The sequence below is a fragment of the Onychostoma macrolepis genome, chromosome 05, assembly GCF_012432095.1.
Source record: "Onychostoma macrolepis isolate SWU-2019 chromosome 05, ASM1243209v1, whole genome shotgun sequence".
Lineage (NCBI taxonomy): Eukaryota > Metazoa > Chordata > Actinopteri > Cypriniformes > Cyprinidae > Onychostoma > Onychostoma macrolepis.
In genome coordinates this window covers 34,547,205-34,574,840 of record NC_081159.1, presented here as the reverse complement: position 1 = coordinate 34,574,840, position 27,636 = coordinate 34,547,205, and the positions used below count along the sequence as shown (strand labels likewise).

The 27,636-nt window shown below is 36.6% G+C and overlaps 1 protein-coding gene across 1 annotated transcript; it reads left to right on the top strand.

The window, feature by feature from the left end:
- On the top strand, positions 1 to 27,636 carry inpp5jb (inositol polyphosphate-5-phosphatase Jb). The gene is made up of 13 exons (XM_058777607.1): positions 1 to 903; positions 4,318 to 4,829; positions 8,480 to 8,587; positions 9,431 to 9,539; positions 13,607 to 13,723; positions 17,133 to 17,308; positions 17,801 to 17,912; positions 18,163 to 18,272; positions 18,941 to 19,142; positions 20,112 to 20,249; positions 20,349 to 20,432; positions 20,928 to 21,032; positions 22,148 to 27,636. The coding sequence occupies exons 2-13, from the start codon at positions 4,324 to 4,326 to the stop codon at positions 22,460 to 22,462; spliced, it is 2,082 nt and encodes a 693-aa protein (XP_058633590.1). The 5' UTR covers positions 1 to 903; positions 4,318 to 4,323; the 3' UTR covers positions 22,463 to 27,636.

The window sequence follows — 27,636 nt, the reverse complement described above, 5'->3', positions numbered from 1 at the left end:
GTTTACAGACGTGACGTAATGACGCAGTGCCATGCTCGAATTTCCCGCGAAAACCTACCCGTACCACTCAAATTAGAAAACATTATTATAAAATAACCGTTGTGAATCGGGCTAAAGTAAAGCGATAGTTTTGAACACTGGCTGGTTATGTACTAGCTCAAATATTGATTTTGGATCATTTTTAACCCCAAAAAAGTTAGGGACTGACTGCAGTTTTAATGTATGCTTAAAAAACTATACCCTCTGATTGTGATTGCCATGACAACGGCAAAGCCTTCTCAAGCGGCATTTCAGAAACAGTGCATGAAACCGATACTAAATGCTAAACCTTTAACCTTTTGGCTACCTCGCATGCTCTGGTGGAAAATGCAAATATTATCTATTATATCTATAGCGGTGCTTCAGCGGAATACCACGTGACAAGAGCGTTACGTCCGCGGCGATTAAATCGCTGACGAAAGCAACGCCAGCAGCGCTGCTGCAATAATGAAGCGCGAGCAGCAGTTCTGAAGGACAGCAGTGACCGTTCGCGTCTGTCATTGACAGCAGGCGCTGCAGTTTGTTTAGCGAAACCAATTCACGTCGAAGAACACCGCGACATCTGCAGATGAAATGCACCTGCCTTCAGCGACCCATTTTCTCTAAACCTCAAGGTCTTCGCCGGTAATGTAACAGGAAGAACGGGCGCTGATGTGACACATTGGATCTATCTATCGAGTGAACGCGCTTTCACATTTATCAGCTCGGACAGTATTGTCGCATAATGATGAGCTTTTTTGATGTCTGCGAAGCTATTTGAACACGAATATATTTATCAGTGAGTCTGTTTTCCAGCGGTGCCAATCATATTTCCTGTCAACATACCACCAGTTCTCTTCAGTCTGTCTTGAACGAGGAAATTGGGTAAGAAATAGACTGATGCAAGCACTATAATTGTTCAACTGTAATATGCAATAGAGCACAAGTGCAAACACGCTGAGGGCTTGCACAGATATGATTGATAAGTCGTACATAATTTAATAATATAATTGCCTATTATGTTATGTTATTATTATTACAGCTATGGTTATATACATTTAGATTGGACCCAAGTGCTGTGTCTTTGCTTCAGTGGTGTTTAACTGATACTGGATTGTTTACGTTATAATTTCTATTGTATGTTTTGTAAATGTATAAATGTGTGACACTAATCAATGTGTGTGTGTGTGTGTGTTTGAAAGAGAGAAATGCATGTGCATTTGTGTAATTGTGGCTTTATTAATCGCAAACAGCCTTTCAATGTAATTAGCGCTATCAGATATCTAATGGTTCAAAAGCTTCTTCATCCGTCCTCTAATAAAACACACACAGACACAGAAGTAGGTCATAATGCACATTATTGTAAGGTGACCTTCAGCAATTTCTCACTCTCCAACCTCAAGTGTATAGCTATGATTCAAAAGTATTAGAATATTTACATTGCATATATAAAACCACTCATAAAACAACAGTGCACCATGTGTAGTTAACAAATTTGCAATGATTTTTATTATACTTTTCCATGGACAACACAACATGTACAGTTCACTCAGTTGCTATGAAGTGATTGAATCCCACCCACCCCCACAAACGTCTAATTTTTCAAGCTTCTCTTAAGTTTTCTTAAGCTGCATGCATCTATTTATCTATATGTCTGTCTGTCTGTCTGTCTGCCCATCTATTTACAAACAAACACATACTCAAATGCAAACAATGATTCACTGCTAGAATTTTGCACGCATCCATTGATGTGGGTGTATGTGTGTATATGCATATTCAAATACATACACAATGAGTCATTGCATTCGGGGTCATTGCTTGGTGGAGTCTATATTTTTGTCTCTTTTCTTTTTCCTGCTGGTCACATGCTTTGCGGTATTCCACACTGATAAGCAAATATCTCTAGACGTGTGCTTGACTGTAACAATCTTGTCAATACAGTGAAAGCCGGTCAGGCAGGCAGGCAGAGCAGAGCACAGCGAGGCGAAGAGCATGTCGACTGTGCAGAAACACAGTAGACACATGACTTTGTATATATATTTGAAATTGGGTTGTTGGCTATTTGTCTCAATATTTAATATGCTTATAGGTTCAGACTAATGGCTTCGGATAATGGTGTTTTATTGTTGAAAGCGATACTGGAGGGTTTATTGATTTTAATCCTGTCATATAAAATAAAAGTCCGATTTATTTCTTTTTTTAAATAGAACAGAATTGGACCTTTAGCAAAAAAAAAAAAAAAAAAGATAAATCACGACTCATATAAATATACTGATATAAAACACCACAGTTTAAAATGCATAATATATCAGTTGTATGAATCAATAATATGTCTTAAAAAGGATGATATTTAAATGCTTAGTTTGAGAGATGAACAAGTAAACATTCCTCAAAAGCCTGATGACCATATTTGATACTCATATTTGAACATGACTTTTCAGTACAACTGGTTTTTCAAGTTTTGCTCATGCTGATAATCAGACAGTGGTGTTATTCACTTCTAGTGCACAGCAGCCACTTACCCTTTTAACATAACATAACTGTCATTAGTATATTGATGGATATACTGTTTCTGGTATTTGCATCACAACAACATCAAGACGAGTTCTGAAATGACTGACTCAACTATAAGCAGTGTTTCCTGTGGGTAGGGAACTTTCACAGCTGTGTCTGTTATCTAGTCTAGTTCTTTGTCCAGCCTGTCAGCTGTCATTTCAGAGAGAGTCATTTCAAACTAGAATAGACTCCCCTCAAGCTAGAGATGAAACCCATCACCTTGGAAGAGCTTCTGTGTGTTTAACTCTTCAGCTATCATGCCAACCAGTAAAATATTAACCGAGTGTTTTGTCTATGTTATTATAGTGTAATCATTTACAGGATATAATACTGTTGTAACTGAAAATTTATAAATTTTTGCACAGTAATGCTGAAAATGAGAATAAAAAAAACAAACTTCAATATAATATTAGTCACAGTATATCTGTTGAAGACTTTTTCAAAGGCAAAATTCTAAGATTATGCAACCCAGTGTCAGTACAACCCAATGCTGCTCATGTGGTTTTGGTAAATTCCTGTTTTAACTTAAAACAAACCAAAAGGATTACAGAGATTTAACCTGTTAAAATACAGCTGTCCAATATAACTGTTATTAAAACAAAAGTAATCAGTGGCCTAACTTTTGACCTCAAGTGCCCTTAATTGTGCACTTAAATGTGCACTTCAAATATTGTACTTGCAGGCAATATAATGTTAATGAAATAAAAGGCCATGATTTGAATGTGTTTAAAGAGAGACAATTTCATGACTGTTTTTAACACAAGTACTGTAAGTTGACAAAGTGCAATTTGTTATAATGTTAAATTCAAAGTTTTGCTTTAAAGTACTTTTTAAATTATGTTTCAATATACTTTTGTGGTTCTTTAAGGAAGTACACTTAATTTAATGTGTTGGCTAACATATTACAGCGCATTTAAAAAACTTGATTTTAATTTTACCTGTTGTATGTTATTTGATATTACATTTAAAGTTGATTTAGGTTACACTTTATTTTAAGGTGTCCTTGTTACAGTGTAATTATACATTTAAGTACTGAGTAATAGCAATTAACTGCATGTAATTGCTGTGGTTAGGGTTAGGATTAGGGTTTGGTTTAGGGTTACTTACATGTAATTATGCATAATGTAAAGTACATGTAACGTGTAACAAGGACACCTAAAAATAAAGTGTTACCTTAATTTATTTTAAATGTACTAAATTCCCTTCATTACAAAAGTGTAATTACAAATATAATTAAATACATGCCATTTCAATAGAAATGACATTAAAGTACACTTGAACTATATTTCAAAGATAATAAAATTATGAAATTACATTTTACAATTTCATTCAGATGTACATAAGTCCAACTTTAACTGAATGTAATAGAACTTTAAACTAAAATTCAGTACATTTTCATTTAGTTGTAATTAACATGCAGTTAAGTGTCTGAAAACATTAAAAACAGTTTGCACGTAAGTGTAATATTTCTGTAGTAAGTACACTTTTGAAAATTATGCTAAAGCGTGCTTCTTTTTAACAAGGTGTTGCTGTTTACATAATTTCTTTCAAACCATTTTGCATTTGGAAATAATTGGGAACAGTATATGAACGTTATATGTGGAGCCTTTATTTTGACATGCCATGCTTGTTTTTAAATGCCTTATTGTGATTTATTCAGGAGAACTTGAAAATGCAGTTAACAAGTAAACATAGTTGAAATGCACATGCTGATTGATCCACGGGTGTGCTTCATTTTGCTAGATAAGGATGGAGCCAGAGCAACAAATTCAAAGCCAGTGCAAGACTAATGATCTGGCATCATCTGGACAACCAGAAGGACCAGCAGATACATCGTCGTCCTCCACATCTTCTGCTGTCCCTTCTACACCACTGACGGCTCCAGCCAGGCCACGCCGGCCTCAAAGGAGCCAGCGAGTGGAAGGATCTATCGATGTATCGGAGCCCAAGCCTCCAGAATCTCCTAAACTGCAGCAGCTGAACAACCAGGCTGAACCAACCAGCCCCAACAGCTCCAGTCACCCCTCAGAACCTCAGCCTAAACTCAATGTTGATCACGGACCTCCAAGTTTGGCTGGACAGAAGTTTTCAGGACATACTGCAGTGCCTCGGAGCCACATTGCAATGAGGGCCGCCTCACTTCCTCAGGCCCCGTCATACAGACCACCACCTAGCGAGTCCGTCTTTCACCCGCAGAGGGCCCTGTCTGTCGCTGGGACCGCTGACACTCAGTCGCAGGTGGTGGAGGATTTCAGGTATGATTTCAACAATGTAGCTCACTTAAAAAGTGTTGTTATTTCTTGCAATTGCAAGTTTTTAATCTTGCAATTCTGACTTTATAACTCGCAATTGTCAGAATTGTGAGATAAAAAGTCACAATTACCTTTTTTATTTGTTATTCAGGGGTTGAATGAAGTGACGTGTGGCCAAGTATGGTGACGCATACTCAGAATTTGTGCTCTGCATTTAACCTATCCAAGTGCACACACAGTAGTGAACACACACACACCGTGAGCACACACCCGAAGCAGTGTGCAGTCATATTGCTGCGGCATCCAGGGAGCTGTTGGGGTTTGGTGCCTTGCTCAAGGGTCTCACCTCAGTCGTGGTATTGAAGGTGGGAGAGAGCGCTAGTTATTCATTCCCCCCACCTACAATTCCTGCTGGTCCATGAGACTTAAACCCGCAACCTTCGGGTTACAAGTCCGACTCTCTAATCATTGGGCCACAACTGCCCCGTCGGGCTTCCATAAAATAGGGCTGGGTATTAGGGCCGTTAAAATTTTCATTATAATTATCACAATAAATATCAATTTTTGTTTCTTTAAAGTTTAACGGCAGATTTTTTGACTGAGTTGTGGTTTTAAACTACAATTTATGTCAGGACATGACAATTGCTTGCCAAAATATGAGAAATGATGCATTTCAGCATGTTTCTTTACAGCATACCTTCAGATGTTCATTCGTGTTTTTTATGGTTTAAGTGGAAGGATGATCTTTTCACATGCCACTTGAACTACAGCAATCTGTTATGCCACATTAAAAAGTTTCAAAACAACATTTATTTTGTTTTGTGTAAATTTTTAACACATGTATAAACATATGTTTTTGATACCACAATGTATAAAACCAATATAATTTGAAAAGATTTATAAATAATTTGAGATTCCGTGGAACAAATTCTGTTTCCATGGTAATTACAGCTACTCTGACTGGTGGAGCTCTCTTTAGGATTATGGGTGGTGTAGTTCTTCACTAGAAGTGTTTTTTCTTTTTTAATCTAGTTCACAATTGCACTGACTGGGTGTCAAGCTCAGTTCCTGGAGGGCCGCAGACCTGCAGAGTTTAGTTCCAACCCTGCTCCAACACACATACCATGCAGTTTTCAAATAAGCCTGAAAGACTTGATTAGCTGGATCAGGTGTGTTTAATCTAACTGAATCTAAACTGTGCAGGGCTGTGGCCCTCCAGGAACTGAGTTTGACACCTGTGGACTAATGATTATACATAAGCATATACCATCACTTGATAACATTTGAGCTAATGGTTGGTCTGTCTTAAAAAATTGACATGCTGTCATTAAAGGGGACATGAACTGCATTTTTTTATTATTTGATAATGCTTCCTAAGGTGCACTTGTAATTATTTTAGTTAGATTTTTACATCAAAAATTGTCATAATTTGGTGAAAAAATGTTGTACTCTGATTTCATCCTTCTGATTTGAAAGCTCAGTTGGAAGGGGCGTGTCTGATAAATTTGAGAAGGCAAAAAAACAGGATTTGCCTGTGTATCTGTTTGTTGGTTCTCTTATTCTCTTAATATTTAAACATAAACATGCCATTTACTGTACATAGAGTAAAAAATGTTGCAAAATAGTGTTTTGTTTTAATGCAAATAAGTAAAGTCAAGTCACCTTCATTTATATTGCGCTTTATACAATACAGATTGTGCAAAGAAGATTTACAGTGTTAAACAGAAGAATAGGGTGTCAGTAATGCAGGAGGACAATAGCAAAGAGTTAATTTTTCAGTTAAAGGGGTAAGTTAGTTCTGATCTTATTACTGTTGGATGAGTGAGTTGATTAGGTCTCACACACACTGTGTTAGTGCAAGTTTAGAGCGCTGACACTCTTCACTAGCCTGTGCTGCAGGCTGATCCGTGCAGAAATAAGCTTGTATATGATATAAATAATCTTGGTATGTTTAATTACCAGCCCCTACTTTCTCAGATTGGCTTGGGTTGGATTAAAACTTCATGTTTCACTAGCTTTGGAAAATTCTGTACTGCAGCAGTGTTCAGAATCTCTGAATAAGGTGTGGATCTTCTCACAAACACTCTAAAAACTCATTTGGAAAATGGAAATACGTCATGAGGCTCAGTGCAAGTTGTCAATTTCTTAACATAATAATCAACTGTGAGGTCAGAGATGCAGGCAAGATTACATTTGAAGCACATAACATGCTTATTAACCTTTTGAGATATTCAAGAACATAAATAGATTTAAGTAATAAATCACCTAAAAATGAAAATTTGCTGAAAATGTACTTGTCCTCAGGCCATCCAAGTTGTAAATGAGTTTATTTTTTCATCAGAACAGATTTAGAGAAATGTAACATTACATCACTTGCTCATCAATGGATTCTATGTAGTGAATGGGTGCCATCAGAATGAGAGTGATAAAAACTTATAAAAATCCACATGATTCCAGTCCATCAATTAACATGTGAAGTGAAAAGCTGTGTGTTTGTGTGAAGAAAAGACATTTTCACGTTAAACGATTGCTTTTGGCCAAAATGAGAGTCCATAATCCATAATAACGCTTCCTACAGTTTAAAAAGTCCCTCCCCTGTTGTCATCTCAGATCAAATCAAGCCATATGATTGCTTACAACCATTTTGGACTGTTTTTCACTTATAAACGGTTCTTGATCTGTGCATATTTCTCTCCTGATTCAGATGAGACTATTTTTTTTCCCACGGGAGAAAGCAATATTATGTATATGGAGGACTCATATTTTAGATAGAAGCAAAAATATCTTAATGATTTATTTGTTTCTTACAAACACTTCTTCTTTTCACTTAACATATGTTAATTGATGGACTGGAGTCATGTGGATTACTTTGAATTATTGTGATGTTTTTATCAGCTGTTTGGACTCTCATTCTGACGGCACCCATTCACTGCAGAGGATCCACTGGTGAGCAAGTGATGTAATGCTACATTTCTCCAAATCTCTTCTGATGAAGAAACAAACTTGAATGCCCTGAGGGTGAGTACATTCTCTTTTTTTATGTGAACAATTATTTTGAAATTGATGTATATTTTACATTTAAAGAAATATGAGATTCTTCTCTCTCTTTAAAATAAAGGTTGAAACTGAATAGTGGAGGGATGCTTGTGGAATTCTTGAAAAATATACTGAATATTTATATATTCCTAGCATTGTTTGTATCTTCATCGAGATGATTTACTAACACATTTAACTGCAAAGGAGTGATGTGATGTGATGTGGCACGACAAAACGAGGTTGCTTTTGTGTGTGTGCAGTGTTGTGTGTAATTGTCCTGATGAGGTTCTTACTCCCTTTCCATTTCCATTTCTTTCATTTGTTTATTCACTAATATGCCGCAAGGATACTTGTTTGCACACAGTCTTTGCATGCTGCTTGTAAATTGAAAAGATGAGTTACAGGGCAAACCCACAATCTGTCAGTGTCAACAGTCACAGTGTTGAGCCGTGAATTACAGGAGAAAATACTCAGATTCACCTTATAATACAGTTGCATAATAATGCTGTTGGATGCGGTGCCTAATAACAACCAGCAGTAGAGACTTGGCGACTGTCAGTATGTGAACATGTGTACACAGATGACTGCTGTTCTCTAATGTCTCTTTCTGCCAAAAGGGTGCACATTATCACGTGGAACGTGGGCTCAGCCATGCCTCCCGACGACATCACTACATTACTGGGGCTGAATGTTGGTGATGGGAACACAGACATGTATATTATAGGGTGAGATTTCCATTGAGAGCTGCTGCTTTTCTAAATGAAAGGTGCTCAGCATGAAAAGTGATCACAGATGCATACTTAGAAATGTTTCTACTGACAGTTTCTCAGAAAATGTTGAAAATGTCTTTTGTTATTTACAAAGGTTACTGTTGAATTTTCAACAGCTGAATTTTCGCATGATCTTTCAGAAATCATTCTAATATGCTGATTCGCAGCTCAAGAAACATTTCTGATTATCATCGATGTTGAAAACAGTTGTTTCAAGATTCTACAATGAATGTAGATTTCAAAATAACAGAATTTATGTAAAATAGGAACCTTTTGTGACATTATAAATGCCTTTAATGATCTATTTAATGCATCTTGCTGAATAAAAGTATTCGTTTCTTTAAAAAGAGACACAGCCTTACTGAGTATGTGGTCAAGAAGACTTCATGTAACGGGCTTCAAATTGCATGATTCATAGACAAGGAAAGCATGATATTTTAATTTCAGTACCAGCAACGTCAGATCATGAGATTTTTTAAAACTTTATTCAGTATCCTTTTAATTACATCAGTAGGAACTCAGATCCATACTCTGGAGAGAAGACATTCTACTAGACAATCAAAATAATACACTGTCAGTTTTTGTAAAACAAGCTTTCATCAGAATAGATGGAGTTAGTACATTGTAATGCTATAATGTGAAGGTCATAATCTAGGACATGACCTACATAAACACACTAGAGATACGGTATAATCTACCGCCTGCCTTGAGGTCTATTCTACCTCTCCATTCTGATATTTTTCTGTCCTTTAATTTCAACTTCATCTCATGTCTGTATTTTCTTGCACCCTGTCTCAGCTTACAGGAAGTGAACTCAATGATCAACAAACGACTGAAAGATGTTCTTTTCACTGACCAGTGGAGCGAGGTCTGCATGGACGCTCTCAGCCCCTTTGGATATGTACTGGTCAGTAATGTTCCCTTTAAACACACACACACACACACACACATACACACACACACATACATACACACAAACACACACATTCATACAGTTGTCATTAGAGCTTCAGGGGTCACATTATGTAACAGTGACTGAGTGGCTGAAGATGAAAATCTCTTTGCTGGTCTTGCGGCTCATGTTTCTATTTTCTATCAGTTAGACTCCTCCTCATTTTATCTGCCTTTATTTTCTGTGTGGAAAAATAATCTCCTATGAAAACAGTGTTGCATACTATACATTTTCGCTTTATTTTTGCATTTTGTATGTAGTGTTTCTACACTAATTGATATATATAGATATATATATAAAGTATATACTGCAGGGTAGGCAGTAGGCTAGAATTTTGAACATCTTTCTCTGGAAGGATGTTAAAAATCCCATTTGAAATCACTTCTGCTTAATCACACTGGAAGTGGAAGGTCCAGTGGAGCCCACTGCATTGTTGGCAGTGTTATTTTAGCATTATTGATGTACTATTATAATCTTTGGTAATATTTTGAATTAGATGTTGTTGTTGTTGTTGTTTTTTTAGTATTTTCTGTTTTCACTTTACCTTTAGTGACGTTTTATTGTGCTGTCATTGTTATTACTTACAACTGTCATTGATATTATTTTTTTAATATCTATAAAGTTTTTATTCATTTTTATTTATTAGTTTTAGCATATTTAGTTTTGTTTATTCGGTACTTCAAGTTAAACTAAATGTAAATGAGAGATGCTGCCCTGGAAACTATAGCTGAGATGAAATAAGATTTATTTATATATATATATATATATATACACAGTATATTAGGGCTGTCAATAGATACAAATTTTTAATTGCTTTTTTTTTGTGTGATTAATCGCACATGAAATTAAGAATATACCATTTATCTTGCTTAATACGTTAATTTTGTTATTATTTACTATATCTAGCAAAGTAAACCAAAAGATTGAAGGGTGATTCTCACAAAACTGTATTTTCTGCAAGCTTATTTCAAGATAAATTTAGATATCTTTTCAAAAAAAGGACACTTGGGAGACTCCAAAAGGACACCCAAAGAACCAAATGATATAAGAAGTTCATATAATTGATACATTTGTGCACACTGACTAAACACAGCAACATACACAAGACAAAGCAAAACATTATCCTAAATGTGTGGAAACAACGTGAATGTACTGAAATGTGTCTGTGCATGAATACAACATATGACCTGTGCGTCAAGAGAGCTCAAACATGGTGTATCAGACTCGCGCGTGCTTACAACTCCTGTACGTCACCGCAATCGTCTTTACCTTGATTGCAATCCTCAACCATCAAAATTCAAACATCAAAAGAAGCTGGTTTGCTTTATTCAGCCGAGAAAACGTAGTTTGCATATAATACAATTGAGGGATGTTTTGACGTTACGTTCAGTCTGCATTTCACACTGCGCGACGCGTGAGTCAGAACAAGAGTAAAATCTTTCCGTGCCACGGGCATATGCCACTCGACATGTCACCATTATATGTGCATGGCACTCGAACAGGCACGGCCATATGTGCATGGCACTCGACCTGCCTCTCGACCTGTCACCGTTTAGAGGCAGCTGCCACCGCTATATGCGCCTGTCACCGGACTCAGCGCGACTATACGCGTCTGCCACTGGACTCATCACGGTTAAACACGCTCGCCTTGCGACCCGTCACAGCTGTATAAGCCAGTCACGGGACTCATAACCGCTATATATAAATGCTCTGAATAATAAAGGTTCTGTTTCGCGTATGGCCGTGCCGGGTCGAGTGCCATGCGCATATAACGGTGACAGGTCGAGTGGCATATGCCCGTGGCACGAAAAAAGATTTTACTCCCTCTCCAACAAGAGCTTGTGTTTTAAAGCAAAACACACTGAATTAATAATTCACTGAAAATGCAACGTAAGTATCTATTCTCTCCGCCATCTCTTATGTAATCAGCCTGGTTTTCTTTACATTAGCCATGTTTTGGACTGATTGCTTGAATGGATTCGCTTGCTGGATCACTGGACTGAAAAAGTTCAGGAAAAAAGGTTTAGAATAGAAATTGTGTTTAAGTAATTTTGCGTTAATTGCGTTAAATTATTTTAATGCGTAAAGGGTTTTGAATTACTCGCATGCGTTAATGCGTTAACGTTGACAGCCCTAATATATATATATATATATATATATATATATATATATACAGGTGCATCTCAATAAATTAGAATGTCGTGGAAAAGTTCATTTATTTCAGTAATTCAACTCAAATTGTGAAACTCGTGTATTAAATAAATTCAATGCACACAGACTGAAGTAGTTTAAGTCTTTGGTTCTTTTAATTGTGATGATTTTGGCTCACATTTAACAAAAACCCACCAATTCACAATCTCAACAAATTAGAATATGGCGACATGCCAATCAGCTAATTAACTCAAAACACCTGCAAAGGTTTCCTGAGCCTTCAAAATGGTCTCTCAGTTTGGTTCACTAGGCTACACAATCATGGGGAAGACTGCTGATCTGACAGTTGTCCAGAAGACAATCATGGACACCCTTCACAAGGAGGGTAAGCCACAAACATTCATTGCCAAAGAAGCTGGCTGTTCACAGAGTGCTGTATCCAAGCATGTTAACAGAAAGTTGAGTGGAAGGAAAAAGTGTGGAAGAAAAAGATGCACAACCAACCGAGAGAACTGCAGCCTTATGAGGATTGTCAAGCAAAATCAATTCAAGAATTTGGGTGAACTTCACAAGGAATGGACTGAGGCTGGGGTCAAGGCATCAAGAGCAACCACACACAGACGTGTCAAGGAATTTGGCTACAGTTGTCGTATTCCTCTTGTTAAGCCACTCCTGAACCACAGACAACGTCAGAGGCGTCTTACCTGGGCTAAGGAGAAGAAGAACTGGACTGTTGCCCAGTGGTCCAAAGTCCTCTTTTCAGATGAGAGCAAGTTTTGTATTTAATTTGGAAACCAAGGTCCTAGAGTCTGGAGGAAGGGTGGAGAAGCTCATAGCCCAAGTTGCTTGAAGTCCAGTGTTAAGTTTCCACAGTCTGTGATGATTTGGGGTGCAATGTCATCTGCTGGTGTTGGTCCACTGTGTTTTTTGAAAACCAAAGTCACTGCACCCGTTTACCAGGAAATTTTTGAGCACTTCATGCTTCCTTCTGCTGACCAGCTCTTTAAAGATGCTGATTTAATTTTCCAGCAGGATTTGGCACCTGCCCACACTGCCAAAAGCACCAAAAGTTGGTTAAATAACCATGGTGTTGATGTGCTTGACTGGCCAGCAAACTCACCAGACCTGAATTGTCAAGAGGAAAATGAGAAACAAGAGACCAAAAAATGCAGATGAGCTGAAGGCCACTGTCAAAGAAACCTGGGCTTCCATACCACCTCAGCAGTGCCACAAACTGATCACCTCCATGCCACGCCGAATTGAGGCAGTAATTAAAGCAAAAGGAGCCCCTACCAAGTATTGAGTACATATACAGTAAATGAACATACTTTCCAGAAGGCCAACAATTCACTAAAAATGTTTTTTTTATTGGTCTTATGAAGTATTCTAATTTGTTGAGATAGTGAATTGGTGGGTTTTTGTTAAATGTGAGCCAAAATCATCACAATTAAAAGAACCAAAGACTTAAACTACTTCAGTCTGTGTGCATTGAATTTATTTAATACACAAGTTTCACAATTTGAGTTGAATTACTGAAATAAATGAACTTTTCCACGACATTCTAATTTATTGAGATGCACCTGTATATATATATTATGGTTTACTTTGTTTCAAGCAATGATTTTTTTATGGTTTTAGTTTTAGTTAACAATAGTATTGCATACAGTGTACACACTTGCATTATGAAAGGAAAGGAAATTATAAGGAAAGGATATTATTTACAAGCATCTTCTATTCATACAAAAACTGGAATACATACTGCATGGTTTATAAACAACTTGCAGGAAATACGTCCATTTCTTCTAATTCACTTTCAGTCCACTTATCTCCTGTTGACTCATATATCTCTGTGTGTTTCTCTCTGTCTGTAGGTCACTTCTCAGAGGATGCAGGGAATGCTGCTGCTGGTCTTCGCCAAGTACTTTCACCTGCCGTTCCTGAGAGGCATTCAAACACAGACCACTCGCACCGGCCTCGGTGGGATCTGGGTACGTTATCTGCGCTTAGACCTTTTCTCTGGGTGCAATCTCATACTTCCCTTTCTGATGTAAATGTGCGGTTATTTGGTGGAATGCCACGTTTCTGTATCTGTATGTTTCTCAGCTGATATGTCTACCAATTTATTTTATCCTCGTGTGCAGATATGAAAGGTTACAGGAAGCTGTCAAATACCTCATGCTGTGCATTACTGAAATATTAATAATGTGCTGAACATCTAATGAATATAAAATTATGCCGTCATAGTGATAAACTCACCTCTCGCAGCAAGAATTATGGTGTCAAATTTTATAACAAAGTTAATGATTGAACTACCAAAGCCAGTTTTTCCCCTGGGTATTAATAAGTTATAAAGTACAATCCAAGTCACATTCATCTGAATTCATAGAGCATGAATGAGCATAAGCAGTCTCTAAATGGTTTGATGAAAACTGCAGGATACTTAAAGCTGCAAATAATCTCTTTTAAATCATTGATAAAGAATTTTAGGTAACATTTCACTTGAAGCCTTTGTATATAAAATGTATTAGAAAAGTGTTTTTGATGCATTAATGTCTTGTAATGCAACTTATAATGCATTGCATGATCTCATAAATAATTGTAAGTTATAATACATTATAATTATTAATTGCTGCATCTTTAGGAAGTATAATGCATTAAAACACATGAAAAACAACCTATTTCAAATGTCAAACATGGAATATGCAAATATTATAATACATTTCAACTTTGGTTGCAGTTATTAATGAAAATATATAATGCATTGCAATGTGCATAATGAATACTTTTATAATCCATAATATGTCAAAGTTATTGCAGAGAGAGAGAAAGCTTATTTTAAAGCAATTATTAAGTAATAATTGAATTATATAATTATAAATTAATTGAATTATAAATTAACCCAGACACTTACATGTAATCACATATAAAATGTTTAAATACATTTCATTCAGTAAAAAAATATCAAACCAAGGGGTTGAAAATAAATATCACAACCACACTCATCAAAGCCAAAAAAAATTCACACAAGTATAAGTTAGGTTTTAAATACTTTTTAAAAAAATATTTGAACATTGTTTTTTGTGTCTTCGAAATTCATAAATTGTAATTATGTCCAAATTCTTTTCAGGACCTCTATACAATTTAATACTCTAAAAACATCTAAAAACATGTGAAACTGGGAGACGTGATTGTGGCTTATTTCCTAGCTGCTACAAGGCAAATGATATAAAGATTGTGTATTTCAGCAATTAATATAGTTGGTAAAATGATATATTTGACAAATGACATTTTGACATTCACTCAGTTTGTCTCATAATCCAGCACAGCAGCACGTTTCATCAGAGGTCTCAGTTCTAATGACTGATTGCCATGGTTACCGCACACCTGTTCCATATTTGGATTAATTAGTTACCATTTCAGTTCTGCTCGCCTGAGTCAAGTTTTGCCTGCAGATTTTAAAGGAAAGATCTGCAGATTTACATTGATTTAAATGCATGTACATCACAAAATTCTGCACATCCACCAACCCCTGTGTATATTTTTATTATATAGTTTGACCTTCAGTTTCCAAAAAGACTGCAGTACTTTAAAGATATTTTACCATATACAATTCCACAGCATTTTGCATATACAGTCATGGCCAAAAATATCAGCACCCTTGGTAAATATGATCAAAGAAGGCTGTGAAAATTAATCTGCAGTGTTAATCCTTTTGATCTTTTATTTAAAAAAAAATCACAAAAATCTAACCTTTCATTGGATAATAAGAATTTTAAATGGGGGGAAATATCATTATGAAATAAATGTTTTTCTCAAATACAAGTTGGACACAATTATTGGCACCCCTAGAAATTCTTGAGTAAAATATCTCTGAAGTATATTCCCATTCATATTCACAATTTTGAGCACTCCAGGGTGATTCTGAACATGAAGTTATCCAGCCATGGCTTCCTGTTTCACAGAAATATAAATAGGAGGGAAAACAAAGCCCAAATTCCCTTAATCATCCATCACAATGAAAAAAACCAAAGAATATATTTATGATGTGCAGCAAAAGATAATTGAGCTTCACAAATTAGTGAAGAAAAGAGCTAGAGCAGTGAAAATTCCCATTTCCACCATCAGGGCAATAATTAAGAATTTCCAATCAACATAAAATGTTACGAGACTGCCTGGAAGAGGACGTGTGTCTATATCGTCCTAATGCACGGTGAGGAGGAGAGTTTGAGTGGCTAAAGACTCTCCAAGGACCACAGCTGGAGAAAATTTCAGAAAATGGTTGAATTGTCAAACAGCACCTACATCACCACATGTTGTTTGGGAGGGTTTCAAGAAACATTCTCCTCGCTCATCCAAAAACAAACTCCAGCATATTCAGTTATCAGACACGACTGGAACTTCAAATGGGACTGGCTTCTATGGTCAGATGAAACTAAAAAAATTCACTCAAGATGGGTTTGGTGAACACAGGGATAAAAAGTACCCCATGTGTACAATGAAATATACTGCTGTATTTTTGATGTTGTGGGCCTATATTTCTGCTGGAGGTCCTGGACATCTTGTTTAGACACATGGCATCATGGATTCTATCAAATACCAACAGATAAAAAATCAAGTTACTGACTCTGTTAGAAATCTTATAATGGGTCATGTTTGGATCTTCCAACTGTACAATAATCCAAACACAAACCTCAAAAACAACACAAAAATAGGTCACTGAGCACAAAACCAAGCTTCTGCTGGCCATTCCAGTCCTCTGACCTGAACCCTGTAGAAAATGAGTGAACTGAAGAGAAGAAGCACCAACACAGAGCTGGGAATCTAAAGGGTCTGGAGTGATTCTGGATGAAGGAATGGTCTCTGATCTCTTGTCAGGTGTTTTCTAACCTCATCAGGCATTAAAGGAGAAAATTTTGAGCTGTTAAACTGGCAAATGGAGGTTTCAAAAAGTATTGAATAAAAGGGCGCCGTTAATTGTGGCCAATGTGCATTAGAGAAAAACATTTATTTCATAATGATATTACCCCCATTTTAAATTCTTATTATCCAATGAAAGGTTAGATTTCACAGCCGCCTTTGATCATATTTACCAAGGGTGCCGATATTTTTTGCCATGACTGTATGTAACATCATTGTAAAAAAAGGACCATAATTTCCTTGTGTGTCCAATTAAAAGTGTGGTGACCAGTGTTATTTAGTATCATCTATATACTATTGCAGTCTTGGTAACACTTCAGAATAAGGAACACATTTTCTCTATTTTCCCCGAAAATAATTAATAAATTTCTGCTTATTACTAGTTAGTAAGGTAGTTGTTAAGTAAATTAGATATGGGGTAGGATTAAGGGATCTAAAATATGGTCATGCAGAATAAGGCATTTTCCCCTTGCTCTGTAGGGGAATAAAGGGGGCGTCAGCGCTCGCATGAACGTGTTTGGCCATTCGATCTGTTTCTTGAACTGTCATCTGCCTGCACACATGGAGAACTCAGACCAGCGCATGGAGGACTTCGAAAGCATTCTGCAACAGCAGCAGTTTGAAGGACAAGCTGGTACAGGCGTCCTGGATCATGAGTAAGACGCACACACACGCGCGCACACTATACAATTAAAGTATAAACACATTATTGCTATTACTGCAACTATATTTCATTCCCATCAGGACCTTAAGAAAGTGTGCCAAAATTCTTTGCACAATTATTATGATTCATAATTATTTATCTCACCAACAGATGGTGCTGTTGTATTATAATTCCCCCCAGGGAAGCATTTCTCAACTGTTTTTGCCTCTGGTTCCAGATTTTATTTTGGACATAAAGTTGTGACCCAACTGTTTTTCATGCAAAATTCTAATAAAACTACATGTATCTACAATAAAATATTAATTAATAATAATTTGTAAGATTTGTTGTTTTCTCATGAGATCGGGTTAGTAGTGTTGTTATGATTATGTGACCCGCTGCCCAAGGTGACACAATCCATGATGGAAGTAAATTAAAATAACCTTATGACCTTGAAATTTATATTGAAAACTGTATGATGTGACTCATGGACAAATGTTTGCAGTGTGGTTTTCTGGTTTGGAGACCTGAACTTTCGAATCGATGACCTGGATATGCAAGTTGTGAAATCAGCCATTGACAATAACAAACTGTCCACATTATGGGAAAAAGACCAGGTGAGTCCCTCTAAATGTCAAAGACTGTGTTTTCACAGATAACATTATGGCAATATTATGAAAATATGAAATGCCATTGAAGTCAGAGCTGTTTTGTACAAGGCATTTGGGTGCCCTTTAGTTTAGGTCATGATGTTGACAAAACAATGCAATATAAATGTTTGTTTTACCTATATATTTCTAGTATTATTAATACTGACACTAATTGTAGTTTTGTCCTCTTTGAATCTTCTCTCTCTGTGTCTTGCAGCTGAACATGGCTAAAGACAGCGAGTCTGTGCTTGAAGGCTTCCACGAGGGGCCACTTAAATTCCCTCCTACGTATAAGTTTGATGTGGGTACAGACACGTATGATACCAGGTAAAGAAACTGAATACATTTAGATCCATAAATTCTTAATTTCAAATCATGCTTCTAAACAGATTCAGATGGACTAAAAAGAGTTAAGAACTTGTAAAGGGCTCATTTTTTTTCTTTTCACATACATGCAGAAAATTAATTTGCTGTCAGAAAAAGCTGTTTCTGTTTCTTTTTTGACTGGGGAGGGAGTTATGACCTCTAAAACGTTGAATTTTATAGTACAATAAACTTTTTCTGTGAAAGTTTGTTTCCCCCACTGAATAATAATAACTTTTTATCTTACAATTCTGATTTAAACTCACAATCATGATTGTCAGAAATGTGAGATATGAACTCTCTTCTGACATTTTCTCGCAATTTTGACCTCTTTTCTAAGAATTGTGAGATAAAAACTTGCATTTATAAGTTAGAATTTCCAGTGCTGTGAAAAACGTTAGCTCACAATTATGAGAATTATGAGACATACTGTAAAATCGCAGTCGCTAGAAAATAAGTAAGAATTGTGAGTTATAAAGTCGCAGTTTTATTTTATTATTTATTTTTTATTCTCTGATATACAGTATAAGCGAATATACTATTCCTGCAAATCTGTAGTATTTAGTTCCTGCAGTGCTACTTTTATTATTGAATTATTTATTATTTATTAAGTGAATCTTTATCTTTCTTAGTGGTAAAAAGCGTAAGCCAGCATGGACTGATCGTATTCTTTGGAAATTGAGGCCGATGGCTCAGGTCGGCAACAGCATGTCGAAGCGCAGCTCCTTGTCAGGTCTAACCAGCGGAACTTGTGTGTCACAGCATTTTTACCGCAGTCACATGGAGTTCACCACCAGTGACCACAAGCCCGTCTCCTCTATTTTCACTCTGCAGGTAAGCACGCTAACATGGCTCTAGTTATAATGACTAATTCCTTTTTTTGGGTAATATGAAATATCGAGAGATTGAGTACGGTGAGATTTGCTCACCATCAGGCCATCCAAGATGTAGATGAGTTTGTATCTTCATAGGAACAGATTTGGAGAAATGTAGCATTACATCACGTGCTCACCAATGCATGATCTGCAGTGAATGGGTGCCGTCAGAATGAGAGCCCAGACAACTGCTATAAACATAGCAATAATCCACAAGTAATCCACACCACTCAAGCCCATCAGTTAACGTCTTGTGAAGCCTAAAGCTGTGTGTTTGTAAGAAACAAATCCATCAAGACGTTTTAACTTTAAACTGTTGCTTCCAGCTAAAATATGAGTCCTCTAACATAATATTGCTTACTGCAGTGAAAAAGTCATCTCATCTGAATCAGGAGAGAAATATGCAGTCCAAAACAGTTCTAAACAAATATGTGGGTGTATTTTGATGTGAGAGGACAACAGGCGATGAAATTTATTGCCAGAGGAAGCGTTATTATGGATTTTGGACCTGTATTTTAGCAGCTTTGGTTTGAAGTTAAAAACATCTTAATGATGGATATTATCTGATGGACTGGCATCGTGTGGATTACTTGTGGATTATTGTGATGTTTTAATCAGCTGTCTGGACTCTCATTCTGACGGCACCCATTCACTGCAGAGGATCCACTGGTGAGCAAGTGATGTAATGCTACATTTCTCCAAATCTGTTTCTATGAAGATACAAACTACATCTTGCATGGCCTGAGGCTGATTACATTTTCAACAGATTTAATTTTTGGGTGAAGTAGTCCCTTAATGCCAAGCTACACATTGAATACTGATATGAATGTACTAGGTTGCGGTTTCACCTGTCACGAATGTATACACTTTGAGAGTAACTTTCATGCTGAGTTTGTGCAATGTGTTTAACATGTGATGGTCCTTGCAGTTCCCATATAGGGTGGACATGCCTTTAGTAACAATCTTTGTAGAGGATGAATGGAGAGAGATATCAGATGCAGTGGCCAAATTCAAGGTGGCAGCCAACTTTGCTCGAAGCTCTTGGGACTGGATTGGTCTTTACAAGGTTATTTCATTCATTTCAACAGTTCTGAGCATTTATATTATTTATAACATTTTTGTCCCTTGATTTGTGTTTTTTAAGTACAAAAATGTATTTTCACAGGTTGGGTTTAAACATCATAAAGACTATGTGAGTTATGTTTGGTCCAAGCAGGAAGAGTCTGATTTTTTGAGACAAGAGCACCAAGTAAGGGCAAATCATACATCCATTTAGTTGCAAGAAAAAGACATTCACTGGTCACACTTTATATTAGGTGGCCTTAACTACTATGTACTTGCATCAAAAAATGAGTACAATGTACTTACTGTGTTCATATTGTATTGCAAAACACTATTGCTGCTATTGAGGTGGGATATGGGTAAGGTTAGGGACAGGTTTGGTGGTATGGGTAGGTTTAAGGGTGGGTCAAGGTGTAAGGGATGGGTCAACAGTGTAATTATAAATGTAATAACAGAAATTAATTACAGATGTAATTACATACATGTATTTTTAAAAATATAAGTACAATGTAAAAACATGTATGTACACAATAAGTGCATTGTACCAAATGATTAATTTAAATGTAAGTACATAGTAGTTAAGGCCACCTAATATAAAGTGGGACCCATTCACTTGTATTCATTAAGTCACATATGGAAGCTTGTGAATTTTAATTATGAGTTTTTGATTTGGAACCTTCAGGTGATTTTTACCGAGGAAGAATTGCCAAGGGATTCTGGGGACTTCATACTGGGTTATTATAGCAACAATATGAGCTCCATTGTTGGCGTCACTGAGCCATTCCAGGTAATTTCAGTCTCTTTAACTCTTTAATTCCAGCATGTACTAAATATGCACCATAAAACTCTTCTCAGATACTTGAAGTTTTTCTTAAGTTTGAATCAGTTGTCAACTACTAAATGTATTTTCTTAATTTGAAATAAACCTGAAATGATGAAGAGCTTTTAGGCTTGGGGTGTCACCTGTGGTGAGAACATAGATGGATATTTTTCTGCTTTTGGAAATGTGGTGTGCCGACTTTACTTCTCCTGTTTAAATAACAAAATAATAGATGAAAAAAATGTAAAAGTTAAAAGACTCAAACAAAAATTAAAAAAATTGCTTTTGGAACTAACTGAAATAAAATAAGATTTCGGTCGTAAGAATAACTTTTTGTCGTTGTTGCTAATTGTTACACTTTCTGGACTGAAGCAATTTAGGTTTACTTGATTTTTCATACATCATTTAAAAAAAATCATGTTAAAATGTATAAAATATGATCCATCAGGGTTTGTAGTGGGTACACTACAAACATTATATGTTTTGCATGTAAATATTACATATTGCATTATATGTTATACATTTAAAAAAAAAAAAAATCTCAGTAAGACATTATTGAGAGGTAAAGAGGGACTGATTTTTGTATGTATTTTATGTAAGTAGTCCGATCCCATTGGTTTACATTAGAAGCTATTTGTATTTCATCCTACTTTTTGTCCATATAAATATCAGCATGTGCACCAAATGTATATTTTTGCTGTTTTTCCTCAAGTATGAGCTCCATATTCTACAACAACAACAAAAACAACATTTATTTATAAAGCACATTTAAACACAATATAAATTGATCCAAAGTGCTGTACAGTGTGTACAAGCAGGTCTACACAATAAAAAATATCACACTATATGCACCATAAAAGCCTGATGTATCAAATATGATACATTTTATGTGACGTTTTTGAGATTTAAAAAAAACATTTTTTTTGTCTAAATGTTCAATAAATGGTAGATTTATTGGAATCTTTTATATGAATATATTTTATATTAATGGTAATTTAAATACAAATTGTATAATATACTATATAAATACCACAAATTTTTTAAATTAAGTTAATGTTTCTTGTCTTTTAATATCACCTAAGATTCAACTGCCAGCTTCCGCCACAGCTGGTCTGAGTCCGTCTGACAGCTCCGACTTCACGTCTGATGATGAGGTGAAGAAGAGCGACTCCTGTGACTCCATCCCTGAGACTGAAGAGAAGCAGAGCAGCAGCTGGAGCTCCAGACGAGCCAAAGGGAAGACAGCAAACCCCAACGAACCGCACTCCAAAGACACCTCTGCACATTCCAGCTCCAGCAGGCCAGCCGGTGGGACCGCCGGGTCCTTCGCTGACCCCGTCGCTACGGATGACAGCTCTAACTCAGGAAAAGATGCAACCAAGCCAGAGGAACCTTAGCTAAGCACAGCACCTTTTCTGGAGAAAGATATCAGCTCGAGGCTGGGGTCGCAGATTTCTGCTGGGTCTGTGATGTCGTTGTACATTTACTGTCCTGTGATGTTGTTTGGAGATGTTGTCTTATATGTTGCAGGGCAGAAGTAAGCGTTTAGTATGTGGCTCCCTCCAGCAAACACAAGAGGGCAGACTAAATTGTTTGTGCCTGTTCTGTGTAGTCATTCTATTCATATTCTTCTTCTCCTATTCCTCTCTAACTGCACAAGACTAAATCTGAAACACTAAGAAATAATCTTAGATGTACATGCACAATAATATGTGATTCATGGATTTGGTTTTCCAGAATCAACCAGGGTTTAATGCACAACAGAACACAATTCTGGTTCTTATTGGATTTACTGGAGCAGATCCACTAGGTTTTCCAGTGCTCTGTTCCAAACTCTAGTTGAGCTGTCTATATAGGCATCATTAGCTATGTTTCCACCCAAAGTTGCGAATTTAATTTATGCGCAAAATTGAAATAACGCACAAAACTTTTATGAATAAAGCACCATTTACATCCAGCGAGATGAAGAGAACTAAATCGTAACTTCCTGAAAACTGGTGCCACATATCACTAAGAAAAGGCAATTTGCTGCAGTAGGAGAAGCCACTGTGGGTCTTTTTCATCAAATAAATTACTTACGGCTCAGAGCACGCAGACAAAATGCAATAAACACAGTCATGGCATCCTGCGTTTGGAGGCAGATGCCTGCTCGTTTGGAAATGCAGCTGTGAAAGACAGTTCTGTAAGGTTATCATACCGAACTAGTTTGGCGACAGACTTTGGCTCAAGCTTGGTCCGCTGGTTAGTCCAGTGATGCCGTCTCATTGTGCAAAGTCACATGACTTTTTTGATGCACATCAAGGAATTTATTCATAGTTTATGCACATGTTTTCTTATCAAGATAAAAAAAAAAACGTATCTGCCTCAATTGATTGCATACATTTTTAGAATTTTTGCGCATCTTGGTATTTCCATCAAGTGTTTTTTTTTTTATGCAATACCCCAAAATAGGTGGATGGAAACATAGCTATCGACACGCACCAGACTCCCAGTTTTGATGCTGTCTGGTAAGATATCTTGTTTTGGCAAGGCATCTCACCCCTCAAGGTTTGGGCAATTCCAGCCTGCACTGTGAGAAATACTGATAAATATTTTCAAATATTAATCAATTCTGAGTAAAACAGCTCTGTCTCAGTGACTATTTCAGGCAATATTTATGTGTGCTACGTAATTTGCTATATCAGAATAGCCTCAGACTCTATCTGAGGTAATCAATTGTAAGCATTAGTCAGGTTTCTCATAGGAAGTGGTGCATTAAAAGACTTACATTTACGTTTAGGACACTGCCTTGTCAGGTAGCCGCTTAGGTAGTTAGCAGAGAGCGAGGCAGTTCACTAGGATTTGGAGCAGAGCTCGTGACTTTACAGTGTCTTGCCATAGAGGATATCGAGAATACCCTGCTGAAGGTGACATGCTGTCATCAGCACCTTATTATGCCAGGGAAAAGTGTTTGATAACAATACACATGCTCTGAAAAGGCATATATTTACTCTCCTCAGGTTCTTGAAAGGCAGACACACATAAAGGGATGACTCTTGGCTAAAGCTGCACTCGGTAAAGTAAAGTACAGTTTGTATATTATTCATGTCCATTATCACCTTAATCAACTGTTAGCATTTAACGATATTATAGGACAATGATGAAGTCTATTGCTCTCAAAGTTGTGACTGCTGTGCCGTCATGTTCTTGTGGTTAATGTTCTCAAAAATAATTTCAAAGTAATGTCCAGCTCCTTGACCTGCTAGTTTAAAGTCAACATGAAATGCTGTTCACAAACCAATATTGCATCATGTATTTTAGAATGAAACAGGATAGTCAATGAAAGAAAATGCAAGGCGTGCTTGATTTTTATTAATCAGGAATTGACTGGATTGTGAAAAGTGGGTGTTATTGGCTGGTGTTTTGTGAGAAATGTATATCAGAGGTGGAGCAAATAATTACACTTTTATGGAAGAATATGGACAGGCATTTCTTTTAATGTAACATTCACCAGTCAATGAACACAGAACACATTTTTGTGTTTAAAAACGCAAGACAGAACAGTGGGGGGAAAAAATTATGCAGGGATGTGTTTTTAAAAGATGCACAACTCGGAATTCTGTGTCATGATCGAGATGCTGCAAAAGATACAAGTGCAACAGTCAAAAACGTCCGTCTTACTACAGTGGTATGCAAAAATATGTTCTGTTAGCACAATTGTCAGGAACATCATTTGGTGCATCTTTATGTAGAAAACAATGGAAAAGAAGTGCAGAGGAATGCAAAAATGCATTTTGTGTGAATGGCTCCTTACTAACTTACTCCTTAGTGCAGCCATACTAACTTTTTATTACACTTGAATGGAAGAATTTGAAGAAAAACATTTTTTAAATATAACTTTGATCAGTGACTCCTGCACTATAAGGGCCTGTTCACATAAAATGTGGTTTTGCACTTGACAGAGGGCAGTAGAATGAAAAATGCACACTTTTAACTTGAATATTGTTTTTTTAAAATGCTGTGTCATGCGATTGACGCTGCAAAAGACATGAGAGCAAAGGTCAAACATGTTTGTCTAGTGCAAAATGCATAAACGCATTCTATGTGAACAAACCCTTAAGTACTGTTCAGAGTAACTTACTTTTAATTACTTTAATGGAAGAACATCAAGACAAATATTTAAGGTAAAGTTCACCAGTGACTTCTGCACTACAAGGTCCGTTTCACACAGAATGTGTTTTTGAGTTTTTAAATTCAAGACACAGGCCAGTATAATTACGTAAAGCACAGGTCTGGAGACATGTTTTTTAAAAAGTTGAACAAATTTTAAATTTTTAGAATGCCACGTCATATGTTCAAGTATAGGTCTCTGCAGCAAAGTAATGGGAGTTACCAGATCGGCGTGTTTTTTGACCATGTTACTTGATTGGCTGACGTCATAGTGACGGCTCGACATGACAAATCCCCGACAGTAAACTGCTTCCGTGTTCTATTTATGAGGTATTGACACAAATTTCAAATGATTTTCAACAGTCGCTTTGTCCCGTCCAGTGTAGACAGACCACGAGAGGACAGCTGTTGCGTCCGGTGTAGACACGGTGTAAGCCTTCTTTTGTTCTGCAGACGTTTTCCTCTTTTGTTTTTTATCCCCCCTCTCTATCTTTCTGTCGTCGCTCGGAGTGCACTGAGTGCTCTCTCCTCTGCATCATGAGTAGACACGCCCCTTACTGCTGATTGGCTACAAGTATGTTTTGTTACTCGGCCCGAAAACTAAAGCGTTTTTGAAAAAATACATACTCCACCTTTAAGGTGCGTTCGTGTTTAAATCGCTGGAGTTTGCCAAACCAGGCATTCCTGTATTACAACTCAACATCACATTGCTGCGTATTTATATGAAGTTAAACTCTGCTCAACTTTATCGCATTGACAGCATTTTCACCGAATGACTTTCAGTTGTTTCGTTGGTTTGCAGAATTGTGCAAACAGCATCCATTTTGGTTTCATGTTGACTTTAAACGATGATTGCATGGTTTCTATCTGATCTTTAGTCTGATTTGTGCCAAGTATTGTATCATGACTGTACTTGTGGTAGGAATCCTAGCATATGTGTTGTCTAGGGCTTTCTAGGATTTATCCTACATGGTAAGATCTCTCGTCTCCTCTACATCTCTTCTCCTTTCTCTGTGTTTCCTCTCCTCTCTCATTCCTCATCTTGTCTTTTTGTCTCCAGTTCGACCCCTCCAGGGTCACGGTATCTGTTTTGACGTCGTCTACAGGGCTCTACTAAGTGCTCCGATATCGTAATCTATTGGATTAGTAGTTCGTAACCCATAGAAATTTTGTACTATGACTACTTAGCCTTAGGACACGTGGCGTGCTGTCTCACTGTTTACATGGTTAGCTGAGTGAGAGTATAAGCGTGTCAGTGTATATGTTTTTGCATGGACGTGTCATGGATATTCACAGTATCGTGCTGTCTGCCACCTTTCAATATTGTAGAGGTGTCGAGAAGTGTCACTTCTAGATGGAACAGAGAAAATGTGGACGATGGAAGACATGAAATAGTCGTTCTTTTACATTCTACACGTTTTTAAACTAATCTTTATAGTTTTCTGTAGGAATATCTTTAAAATCACAATCTGGCATTCTGGAACAAGATATTTTTTACTAGAAATACTGTAAGTTAAAAGTCTATAGCGAGAAAATGGCATTTTGACAAAAGTTGAGGCAACTTAATTCTAGATATTTGTATGTGTTTTAGATACGTGATCTCTATTTTCTGTAGGACCCTCACATCACTTCTCATGTCTGATTTCTTCAAACCCAGTTCATTTGCAACACTGCGAGTTGCCAAAAAGAAACCAAAACCAGGATCAGGTGTGTTAATACTCATTATATTTTTATACTCCATTAGCCATATAAAATTTAAAAGCTAATATGAATAAGATGCAGTATTGGAAAATTCACTTTCCTTTCAAAGCCAAATAAATGTTTTGCAAGTGCAAGTGTTGGATACTTTGAATAATTTTGGTTGTCATGCATTTTTTTTTTTAATTATTATTATTTTATTCTGAGAAATTAATATATAAGCATGCCAAGGGAATGTTATTAGCAGAAATGAACTCAATGATTATTATTAGATGATATGTGGGTATATAGATCCAGTATGTAGAACAGATGACAATCAGTGCCAAAACAGAGAAGAAACTTTAAGATTATATTTATTTTCTTATTCGTGCCATTATGTGCATGTCAGATTCTGCTGGTCAGCGTGTTCATTTATAAATCAGAATGAAGAAGGTGATTTACGGTTATATTGAGAATATGAATTTAGAATTTTATTTTCCTTTAAGATTTTTCAGTTCTGCCTCTTTATTGTTCATTAAAGCAAATGTCTCATACCCATTGCCGTTTGCTTTATAGTCACCTTGATTATAACAAAACACTTTTTTGGACTTGTATTGAGCAGAATGTTTCGATTTGGTAGACTTGTGAATCACTGTTCTTGGTTGTCGTTGTATAATGGTGTCTTGCCTTAGACCACTGTCAAATATTGGTGTCAAAATGAAAATAAATCCTTTTGAAAGTGGAA

Coding starts and splice junctions, on each gene's coding strand:
- inpp5jb (XM_058777607.1), top strand. CDS start 4,324: ATGGAGCCAGAGCAACAAATTCAAAGCCAGTGCAAGACTAATGATCTG. Junction 19,143..20,111: donor CCTCTATTTTCACTCTGCAG/GTAAGCACGCTA, acceptor TGGTCCTTGCAG/TTCCCATATAGGGTGGACAT. Junction 20,250..20,348: donor ACTGGATTGGTCTTTACAAG/GTTATTTCATTC, acceptor GTATTTTCACAG/GTTGGGTTTAAACATCATAA.